The 11,616-nt window shown below is 47.7% G+C and overlaps 1 protein-coding gene across 2 annotated transcripts in view; it reads right to left on the reverse strand.

Annotated features, from left to right (window-relative positions):
- Positions 1 to 1,768: 1,768 nt before the first annotated feature.
- Positions 1,769 to 11,616, reverse strand: part of LOC311224800 (transducin-like enhancer protein 1) — a 36,224-nt gene continuing 26,376 nt past the window's right edge. For both annotated transcript variants that reach the window (XM_084309925.1, XM_084309924.1), the window contains exons 11-16: positions 11,023 to 11,272; positions 8,995 to 9,242; positions 7,763 to 7,910; positions 4,406 to 4,556; positions 3,719 to 3,795; positions 1,769 to 1,904 (exon numbers count right to left, since the gene is read on the reverse strand). In XM_084309925.1, coding sequence (XP_084166051.1) covers positions 1,797 to 1,904; positions 3,719 to 3,795; positions 4,406 to 4,556; positions 7,763 to 7,910; positions 8,995 to 9,242; positions 11,023 to 11,272 — 982 coding nt within the window. In that variant the 3' untranslated portion in view covers positions 1,769 to 1,796. The remainder of the gene's footprint in view (positions 1,905 to 3,718; positions 3,796 to 4,405; positions 4,557 to 7,762; positions 7,911 to 8,994; positions 9,243 to 11,022; positions 11,273 to 11,616) is intronic.

Genomic DNA, 11,616 nt, shown 5'->3' on the forward strand with positions numbered 1-11,616 from the left:
TGCTTTTAATTCCACGGCTCTACCTTCAGGGTTCCCACAGACATTGCTAAATGAAATCCAAGGACTTTCAAGTACTTTTCCAAGCATTGTTTTTCATTTAAAAAAGGGTACAATTCTGCTGTTTTTTATAGAAAAGAAAATTGTATCCAATATTTATGGCTTAAAACCAATTTCCGACAATTAGTTACACATTCAGAACAATTTGTATCATGGATGAATACAACTTTAAATGCGAATGGTTGATTTGAATTTCAAAGACTTGTTAAGCACCTTGTTAAAAAAAAATCTGGAATTCCAGGCCTTGACTTTTTTTTGGTCGAAAATCAAGCACTTTAAGCACTTCAGGGACCTTGTGCGAACCCTGTACCTTGCATTGTTGTGAACGTCTTGCGTGGACAGACACAGCACACAGAAGACGGAGACAGACCGTCTCGGAGGATGAGACGTAATGCAACACTGCCGGTCGGAGACGTGAGTACTTGAGTCATTTATTTTTTTTGCTGTATGCTCAAGCAGATCCAAGTCACAAACATAACATCCCCATTTGCCTTTAGAACTTTATTTACATGTCCATATATAGCAAGGTCAAAGTTCACGATGCAGTTGTGAAAATACCTGTCTGCCTATGTGCCCTAACAAATACAATAGAAAAAACACATTTAATGTGGAGTGTAGATGATGACAATGTTTTTAATAGCCACTTCCCTGAAACTGGAGAGTACCGGTTCTGAGCACTGAGCTGAGTGGTCGTGGTCTTCTGTACTAGAAGCTTGTATGTACCAGTGATAATACAATCATGTTGATGCTGCAACCCAACCAGGACAACCAGGAGTGTTTTTACATGCATATTAATATTCCAAATGCTAACCAGCGCCCCAGGTAAGGGCTTAGATGGGATTATACACACATGAGGATATTCATTATGAGGATATGAAGATATATATATATATATATAATCTTCATATCCTCATAATGAATATCCTCATGTACATCAGCAAACAGAATCGTGCACTCTGTTACTGGAACTTAAACAGACCACACAAAAGAACTACAGCAAATTACTTCTGAATCATATCTGAAATTGCGTATCTCTGAATTCTATGGGAATATTAAGGTGCATGTAGATACACTCACTGGAATCTCACAGCACAGAGTCCTCTGCCACGCGCCGACAGGGGTGACGCATGTACCGAGGACTGGACCGAGCCGGGCCGGGCCGGAGCCGACCCGCACTGGACTCCCTCGAGCTTCCACTCTGCCCCCCCCCCCTCCCCGCCCCCCCCTCCCCCCATCTCTCTGTCCTCCTTGCCCAATCCATGTGGTCCAACCGCTTGAGAAAAATTCAAAGGCTAAAAAAATAAGATTCTTTTTTGCTAATTTATTTTCCACTACGGAGGTTTTATTTTGTTTAAAAAAAAAAAGGAGGAGGAGGAAAAAAAAGGAACAAAAAACTAAAACAAAAGAGTTCTTTGGAGGAAGATCCCACAGCGCGGCTACAGACTAATTCAGCGTCTCAGAGCATTAAAAACAAAGTTCAAAGTTCGCTTTCCAGAGATATGACTTTGTGCCCCTTGCTTCTCTCGTTCTCTCTCTATCTCTCTCTGTCTTTCCAGCTCTCATTCCTTTTCACAAACGTAAACAAAACAACAAAGTACGAGTGAGTGTCTCTTGTTTCCATGCCACTGTTTCTCTGTACAGTCATTGGTGCAGGGGGAACCTGGGCCCCGCCCCCCCCTCCCGCCAACCCGCCCACCCACCCCCCTTTTCCCCCCCTCTTCAGCCAATCAGCATTCTCTTCAGTAGATAACTTCGTAGACGGTAGCCTTCTTGTCCCCAGAGCCGGTGACGATGAACTGGTCGTCAGGGGAGATGTCACAGCTGAGGACCGACGAGGACTCCTTGGACTGGACAGAGAGGACAGAGAGAGAGGACAGAAAGGACACAGAGGACAGAGGGAACAGAGAGGAGAGATATGACAGAGAGAGAGGACAGAGAGAGGACAGAGAGAGGACAGAGAGAGGACAGTGAGGACAGAGAGAGAGGACAGACAGAGAGGACAGAGAGAGGACAGAGAGAGGACAGAGAGAGAGGACAGAGAGAGGACAGAGAGAGAGGACAGAGAGAGGACAGAGAGAGGACAGTGAGGACAGAGAGAGAGGACAGACAGAGAGGACAGAGAGAGGACAGAGAGGACAGAGAGAGAGGACAGAGAGAGGACAGAGAGGACAGAGAGAGAGAGGACAGAGATGACAGAGAGAGGACAGTGAGGACAGAGAGAGAGAGGACAGAGAAAGAGAGGACAGAGATGACAGAGAGAGAGGACAGACAGAGAGGACAGAGAGAGGACAGAGAGAGGACAGTGAGGACAGAGAGAGAGAGGACAGAGAAAGAGAGGACAGAGATGACAGAGAGAGAGGACAGACAGAGAGGACAGAGAGAGCGGACAGAGAGGAGAGATATGACAGAGAGAGAGGACAGTGAGGACAGAGAGAGAGAGGACAGAGAGGACAGAGGACAGTGAGGAGAGAGGAGAGATAAGACAGAGAGAGGACAGAGAGAGAGGACAGAGATATATGACAGAGAGAGAGGACAGAGGACAGTGAGGACAGAGGAGAGATAGGACAGAGAGAGAGGACAGAGGACAGTGAGGACAGAGGAGAGATAGGACAGAGAGAGAGGACAGAGGACAGTGAGGACGGAGGAGAGATAGGACAGAGAGAGAGGACAGAGGACAGTGAGGACGGAGGAGAGATAGGACAGAGAGAGAGGACAGAGGACAGTGAGGACGGAGGAGAGATAGGACAGAGACAGAGGACAGTGAGGATGGAGGAGAGATAGGACAGAGAGAGAGGACAGAGGACAGTGAGGACGGAGGAGAGATAGGACAGAGACAGAGGACAGTGAGGATGGAGGAGAGATAGGACAGAGAGAGAGGACAGAGGACAGTGAGGACGGAGGAGAGATAGGACAGAGACAGAGGACAGTGAGGATGGAGGAGAGATAGGACAGAGAGAGAGGACAGAGGACAGTGAGGACGGAGGAGAGATAGGACAGAGACAGAGGACAGTGAGGATGGAGGAGAGATAGGACAGAGAGAGAGGACAGAGGACAGTGAGGACAGAGGAGAGAGAGGACAGAGAGAGAGGACAGAGGAGAGATAGGACAGAGAGAGAGGATAGAGAGAGAGGACAGGGAGGACAGAGAGAGAGGAGAGAGAGGACAGAGAGGACGAGGGAGACAGGTTAGCTTCAAGCTAGGCAGCTGAGAGGATAGCCTCATGATACACATGCACACAGGCCTATGCAGGTTTGGTAAAACTGCGGCCATTAAAGCGTTCAAGTTAAAGTTCATTGTGTGTGTGTCTGCCGGCCCCTGTGGGGAAACAGTCTCTTCAATTCTGGGTTTTCTGTGCTGTACTTGACCTCTGACCTTCGACCTCCAAACAGAAGAAACGTTTTAACTAAGACCTTAAAGAAGAGAGCTAAACAATAGAACATTCACTGCAGAATGTCAGCAGGGAATTAAACCTTCAACCTTATAGGCTGCCAGACTATTACAATAGGCTGTGTGTGTGTGTGTGTTGAGACCCCCCCCCCTCCATCAACAGAGTATGAGAAAACTAACTCTGGCCCCCATAGCATTAGCTTGACATTTTCCCATGGGAGAAATTATACAGTCAAAGTTATACAGTCGACTCTATACATGAATGGGTTTGTACCTGGAATATACTTGATCCATAGGGTGTTCGCCAGGCGTTGAGGAGGTTATCTTTTCCTGTGCTCACAAACCATTTACCTACAGGACAAAACACACACACACACACACACACACACACACACACACACACACACACACACACACACACACACACACACACACACACACACACACACACACACACACACACACACACACACACACACACACACACACACACACACACACACACACACACACACACACACACACACACACACACACACACACACACACACACACACACACACACACACACACACACAGAGACAGATGAACAGATAGGCCTGGGGGGCGAAGATACGGGGTGACAGCGAGGACTAGCTGAATTGTAGAGTGTAGGGGAAAGGCAAGAGAAGAAACGTAGCTTCCCACCGAAGGATGAGAAAAGCGGAGATTTGTTTGGGTCTGCCCGACGATTAAATAGCCTCGGGGAATATGATGTAACCATAGGAGGATCAGGCTAGTGCTTGTAGAGTGTGAGGGAGCCGCTGTGTGTGTGTGTGTGTGTGAGCCAGTGTGTGAGTGTGTGTGCGTGTGTGAGTGTGAGTGTGAGTGTGAGTGTGTGTGTGTGTGTGTGTGTGTGTGAGTGCGTGCGTGCGTGTGTGTGTGTGTGTGTGAGTGTGTGTGTGTGTGTGTGTGTGCGTACCGCAGTAGGCGAACTTGAGGGAGAGCACACAGCTCTCATGGAGGTGCAGCTGGTACTTGTCAGGTTTGGAGACGTGCAGAACTTCTACATTACTGCTCTCCATCCCCACAGCTAACCATTCTCCTGTAGGACAGTAGCCCAGAGAGAAGATCTGGAGGGGGGGGGGGAGAGAGGGAGAGAGGGGGAGGGAGAGAGGGGGGGGGGAGAGAGGGAGAGGGAGAGGGGGGAGGGAGAGAGGGGGAGGAGGGAGAGAGGGGGGGAGGGAGGGAGAGGGGGAGGGAGAGAGAGAGGGGGAGGGAGAGAGGGGGGAGAGGGAGGGAGAGAGGGGGGGAGAGGGAGGGAGAGAGAGGGGGGGAGAGAGGGAGAGGGGGAGAGAGAGAGGGGGAGAGAGAGAGAGAGAGAGAGAGAGAGAGAGAGAGAGAGAGAGAGAGAGAGAGAGAGAGAGAAACTTGTTATACCATGGATCAAATCTCCTCAGATAACAGTGGTTATGATGAGTCTGATGTGTGCTGGTCTAGACTGATGAGTCTGATGTGTGCTGGTCTAGACTGGTGAGTCTGATGTGTGCTGGTCTAGACTGATGAGTCTGATGTGTGCTGGTCTAGACTGGTGAGTCTGATGTGTGCTGGTCTAGACTGGTGAGTCTGATGATGTGTGCTGGTCTAGACTGGTGAGTCTGATGATGTGTGCTGGTCTAGACTGGTGAGTCTGGTGTGTGCTGGTCTAGACTGGTGAGTCTGATGATGTGTGCTGGTCTAGACTGGTGAGTCTGGTGTGTGCTGGTCTAGACTGGTGAGTCTGATGATGTGTGCTGGTCTAGACTGGTGAGTCTGGTGTGTGCTGGTCTAGACTGATGAGTCTGATGATGTGTGCTGGTCTAGACTGATGAGTCTGATGATGTGTGCTGGTCTAGACTGATGAGTCTGATGTGTGCTGGTCTAGACTGGTGAGTCTGGTGTGTGCTGGTCTAGACTGGTGAGTCTGGTGATGTGTGCTGGTCTAGACTGGTGAGTCTGGTGTGTGCTGGTCTAGACTGGTGAGTCTGATGATGTGTGCTGGTCTAGACTGATGAGTCTGATGTGTGCTGGTCTAGACTGATGAGTCTGATGTGTGCTGGTCTAGACTGGTGAGTCTGATGTGTGCTGGTCTAGACTGGCGAGTCTGATGTGTGCTGGTCTAGACTGGTGAGTCTGGTGATATGTGCTGGTCTAGACTGGTGAGTCTGGTGATGTGTGCTGGTCTAGACTGGTGAGTCTGATGATGTGTGCTGGTCTAGACTGGTGAGTCTGATGATGTGTGCTGGTCTAGACTGGTGAATCTGATGTGTGCTGGTCTAGACTGGTGAGTCTGATGATGTGTGCTGGTCTAGACTGGTGAGTCTGATGTGTGCTGGTCTAGACTGGTGAGTCTGGTGTGTGCTGGTCTAGACTGGTGAGTCTGATGATGTGTGCTGGTCTAGACTGGTGAGTCTGATGATGTGTGCTGGTCTAGACTGGTGAGTCTGATGATGTGTGCTGGTCTAGACTGGTGAGTCTGATGATGTGTGCTGGTCTAGACTGGTGAGTCTGATGATGTGTGCTGGTCTAGACTGGTGAGTCTGATGATGTGTGCTGGTCTAGACTGGTGAGTCTGATGATGTGTGCTGGTCTAGACTGGTGAGTCTGATGATGTGTGCTGGTCTAGACTGGTGAGTCTGATGTGTGCTGGTCTAGACTGGTGAGTCTGATGATGTGTGCTGGTCTAGACTGGTGAGTCTGATGATGTGTGCTGGTCTAGACTGGTGAGTCTGATGATGTGTGCTGGTCTAGACTGGTGAGTCTGATGTGTGCTGGTCTAGACTGGTGAGTCTGATGTGTGCTGGTCTAGACTGGTGAGTCTGATGTGTGCTGGTCTAGACTGGTGAGTCTGATGATGTGTGCTGGTCTAGACTGGTGAGTCTGATGTGTGCTGGTCTAGACTGGTGAGTCTGGTGTGTGCTGCTGGTCTAGACTGATGAGTCTGATGTGTGCTGGTCTAGACTGGTGAGTCTGATGTGTGCTGGTCTAGACTGGTGAGTCTGATGTGTGCTGGTCTAGACTGGTGAGTCTGATGTGTGCTGGTCTAGACTGGTGAGTCTGGTGATGTGTGCTGGTCTAGACTGGTGAGTCTGGTGATGTGTGTTTAACCTGCAGGCTGACGGAGAACACACTCTTATTTACTGTCTGGGAGAGGGAGGGGTTACACAAATACACACACCTGGGAGCTGGCAAGCACAGCCACAGTCGAGTGTAGGGGTGGCCAACCAGTCAGAGACTAAGAGCCACAAAAATTACTGTGGTACCACAAAGAGCCACACCATATATACCAGCGTTTCTCAACCTTTTTTTTCAGTCACGGCACCCTTCATGTGTTTATAGGTCCCACCCTCTGGCCTCTGAAGTTGCTAATGTCTTTTTTATTTGGGCCTCACAGGGTTAAAAGTACCCTGTGAGACCCACGGTTGAAAATTACAAAACCACTTTTAAAAAAATTATTTAAGGCGAGACAGCACCCCCTAATAGGGAAAGAATAATATTTGAATAGATATCACTATGAAACTTTCCCAGTTTGTTATGTACATATAAACTAAGAAAAAATATATTGCAAGTTTTCTGAATTTTATGTTTATATATGCAAATGAGCACTTCCCCCATTAAATATGTGCACATTTATGGATGCAATCAGGCAAAATTAAGTCAAATAAACAACTAAATGTATGTTATTGATGTTTTATTGTCACTAGTTTCATAGAAGACATGTTTAGGAAGCAAAATATAACAAAATCTCAATATCGTCGAAAAAAAGCAAAAAGGCGATTTTGGGGGTGGTGTCTCGCCTTAAAAGTTTAAGCACATGTACATAGTCATCAATGTGTCCTGTGGTTCAGCCTCATAATGCTATTTGATAGTAAATGTGTTTATAGGTCCCACCCTCTGGCCTCTGAAGTTGCTAGTGTATTTTTTATTTGGGCCTCACAGGGTTAACCTCTTAAGCCCGAGCGGTCTGGTACTGGACCGCAAATGACATCAGGCCATAAATCCATCTCTACAGAATGTATGAATTAATGTTGCGTTATCTTTTCAAATGTATCCAAGAGCTAAGACCCTAACCCTGTCAAAGTGTATATTTTCAGCATTACGTTTGTTTACCAATGATTTGAACTGTTATTAGTGAAATATAAGATTATAGAAATCTCAGGGCATTGAGTCGGAAACTGGCACATATTGACGGGAGGAAGTGGCGCAGCCAAAAGTGAGTGTAGTCTTTTGAAGGAAGAGACCCAGGGCTTTCGATGTGTGTCTAGTGTGTGTGTGTGTGTGTGTGTGTGTGTGTATGTACCTGTGAGGTGAAGTCGTGCTGCTGGAGCTGCCTTCCCTCTCTGAGGTCCCAGCAGCGGACAGTATTGTCCAGCCCCCCCGTCCACAGCTTGGTGCCGTCGTTGGAGATGTCGATACAGCTGGCCCCGTCCGTGTGGCCCTGGAACTGCCTGCATGGGGGCCAGGAGAGGGACAGACAGTCAGACACACCCAGACACTAGGGACACACCCAGACATGCAGGTGAGGGATATTGATACCAGGCTACAAAACGGGTGAAGTTCAATTGGGATTATTTCAGGATATTCAGGGAGGAGGGTTTGAACCGGTTACTTCCCATCCTCCAACTCTGAAGTTTTCTCGTGTTCCAATTCAAAATTGTTAAAAACGTATTTCATGTGTTTGTATCATCACTGTGAGTGTAAACTCCAAAACTAGTGAATTACAAAATCTAAATCGAGGCTCACCCCTCATTGTCTATGACGTCATGCATGTGACAAATCTAAAAAGAAAAACACGGAAAACACGTTAAAAATAAACAAAAAGAAAGGTGTTTCAGAGACTGGAAGGATTTTAAATTCTTAAAATGTCCAATGGCTACAGAATAACTGAATATATAATACACACTAGGCCTGTCCCCGACTAAGGATTTGTATAGTCGACTTTGATTGGCCGAAATGTGCAGATAGTCGACTGGTAGTATAATATATATATCATTCCATTTGGGCTGTGGGGGGGGGGGGGGGGTGCTTAATGTCTGAAGGCTTCTTGTCCTCCGCGAAAGCATGCAATTGGCCCACTGATTGATACATCTTGATGTCTAGTCTAGTGTGTTCATTATCTTCTCCCTCCTCCTCCTCCTCTCCTTCCCTCTCCTCCTCCTCCTCCTCCTCCTCTCCTTCCCTCTCCTCCTCCTCTCTCCTTACCCGAGGCTGGTTGTGGAGGTCCCGCACTATGATGTTTCTCCCTCGTCTCCTCCTCCTCCCCTCCTCCTCTCCTTCTCTTTCTCTTTCCCTCCTCCTCTCTCCTCCTCCTCCTCCTCCCCTCTCCTCCTCCCTTCATCCTCTCCTCTCCTCCTCCCTTCATCCTCTCCTCTCCTCCTCCTCTCCTCCTCTCTCTCCTCTCCTCCTCCTCTCTTTCCTTTCCTCTCCTCCCCTCCTCTCCTCCCCTCCTCCTCTCCTCTCCTCCTCCTCCTCCTCCTCTCCTCCTCCTCTCCTCCTCCTCCTCCTCCTCCTCCTCTCCTCCCCTCTCCTTACCTGACTAGAGTCTGGTTGTGGAGGTCCCACACCACGATGTTCCCGTCGCTGCAACAGGAGAAGCAGACCTTGTTGTCGGGGGAGATGGCCAGGGCGTAGCAGGCGGGGGCAGACGACGTCAGCTCCGCCTTGATACGGGGAGTGGGCGTGGCCAAGTCCCAGATTGACAGCGTGCTGGCCTCCCCGCCCACAATCAAGGTCCGCCCGTCAGGAAGGAGCTTGCAGGAGCGGATATAGTTGTCCCTGTTCTGATTGGTCGAGATAAAGAAGACGGACAGTTATTTCTAGGTGAAAGGACGACCAATGTATGAGGCACAAGGAAATATGATCACCTCAACTCAGGAAATTAATGTGGACATTTTGATAACGTCAATCTGAATGTGGCTCTAAATGGGATTCAATTAAATAAAGGATGAATGGCAACATCAATGAGAGCAAATCACATCCACAAGCATGTATGTCTTCATGTCTGTCTTCATGTCTGTGTTCATGTCTGTCTCCATGTCTGTCTTCATGTCTGTCTTCATGTCTGTGTTCATGTCTGTCTTCATGTCTGTCTTAATAATAATTCATTTAATTTATATAGCGCTTCTCAATAACCCGAAGTCGCTGACAATAGTCGGGAGCAGGAGTACAAACAAAGAAACAAAAGCAAAGAAACAAAAACAAAGAAACAACAAAGAAACAAAAACAAAAGGAACATGAGACCATGGGGGGAACAGGGGAGACAGCATGATAGCACAAAAAAGACTGGAGACAGACATCAATCAGGTTGGAGGGGGGGGGGGGGGTTGAAGGCAAGGGAGAACAGGTGGGTTTTGAGGCGAGCTTTGAAGGTGGAGAGTGTAGGGGAGTCTCTGATGGACTGGGGGAGGGAGTTCCAGAGTCGGGGTGCAGTACGAGAGAAGGCCCGATCTCCAAAGTTTTTAAGCTTGGATGTCGGGACAGTAAGGGAGGCAGTGGAGGAGGACCGGAGGGAACGGGTGGGGCGGTAGGGAAGAAGGAGATCAGTCAGGTAGGGGGGGGGGCCAGGCTGTGGAGGGCTTTGAAGGTGAGGAGTAGTGTTTTAAAGTTTATGCTGTGTTTGATCGGGAGCCAGTGGAGGGAGTGGAGGACAGGAGTGATGTGTTCGCGGGACCGGGTGTTAGTGAAGAGGCGCGAGGCTGAATTTTGAACATTTGCAGTTTATGGAGGGAGCGGGAGGTGATTGAAGAGTTTGTGTTAATGACTATATGTTAACACTTTCCCCGCCAATCACGTTGTACGACGTGTTTCAAGTTCATGCGAATTCTGCCAATCCACGGCGTACAACGTTATTGAGATCATATTTCATATTTTCATAATTTTTAATATAGCGTGGATCGGCAACAAACGGCATTTGATAATCTATATATGCATTTATGCCTATATCTCACGTTCTAGGAATTACTGCAGAAAACGATAAAAACATATTTATATTCTAGACGGTATTTTCATATGAATGTGTGAATGAAAAAGTAAACCGTTCCTACATCCTGAACGATAGATAATCGATGTTGAATGGGCCATAGTAATGTCAATTTAGCAATACAATTTAAAAAGTTATAGCCCTGCAAAGAAGGTGAACATCTCCATAGACTTACAGTACTGGCAGAGAATGGTATAGATGCTGAAAGTGCATGGCAGGGAATGTGTTAATGACTGTGTTGATGAGTGTGTATTGATGACCGACTATATGTTAATGACTGTATTGAAGAGTTTGTGTAAATGACTATATGTTAATGACTGTATTGAAGAGTTTGTGTAAATGACTATATGTTAATGACTGTGTTGAAGAGTTTGTGTAAATGACTATATGTTAATGACTGTGTTGATGGGTGTGTATTGATGACCGACTATATGTTAATGACTGTATTGAAGAGTTTGTGTTCATGTGTCTCCTTGTCTCCTCTCCTCACCAGACAGTCCAGTTGTGTGTGTTAATGACTATATGTTAATGACTGTGTTGAAGAGTTTGTGTTGATGTGTCTCCTTGTCTCCTCTCCTCACCAGACAGTCCAGTTGGGCCATGGCACTCTTGCTGCCGGGCTGGCTGATATCCCAGACCTTGACGCAGCCCTTGCCTCCGGTGTAGACATGACGGGTGGAGGTGCTGATGGTGACGGCACACACCACCTCTCCGTGGCCCAGGGTGTGGATCTGACGGGCGTGGCGTGGGATGCCAGGGCCCAGCAGGGCATCGGGGGGGAAGGGTACCGGCTGCATCTGGCCGTCCGCACTCACGTGGAAAGAGTAGGCACTGGAGAGAGAGAGAGAGAGAGAGAGAGAGAGAGAGAGAGAGAGAGAGAGAGAGAGAGAGAGAGTTGAGGATGAATGGTTAAAACTACTACTAAAACTAGTTTTTTTTATCATGCAGGGGTAAGGTTTCTATAGGTTCCTCAACACGTTTAATCAAAATCACCGTCAAATCCTTTATTTGACCAGATAAGCATCATTGAGATTAAAATCTCTTTTTCAAGAGCGATCTGGCCAAGCAAGGCAGCAGAACGTTTCAACATAAAAAAGAACATCACAATAAAATACAGATAAAACATTCACAGCAAGCTCCAATTTCAGGCAAGTTATCAAACAGGCAAATGATCA

Source organism: Notolepis coatsorum, assembly GCF_963971535.1.
Source record: "Notolepis coatsorum genome assembly, chromosome: 3".
Lineage (NCBI taxonomy): Eukaryota > Metazoa > Chordata > Actinopteri > Aulopiformes > Paralepididae > Notolepis > Notolepis coatsorum.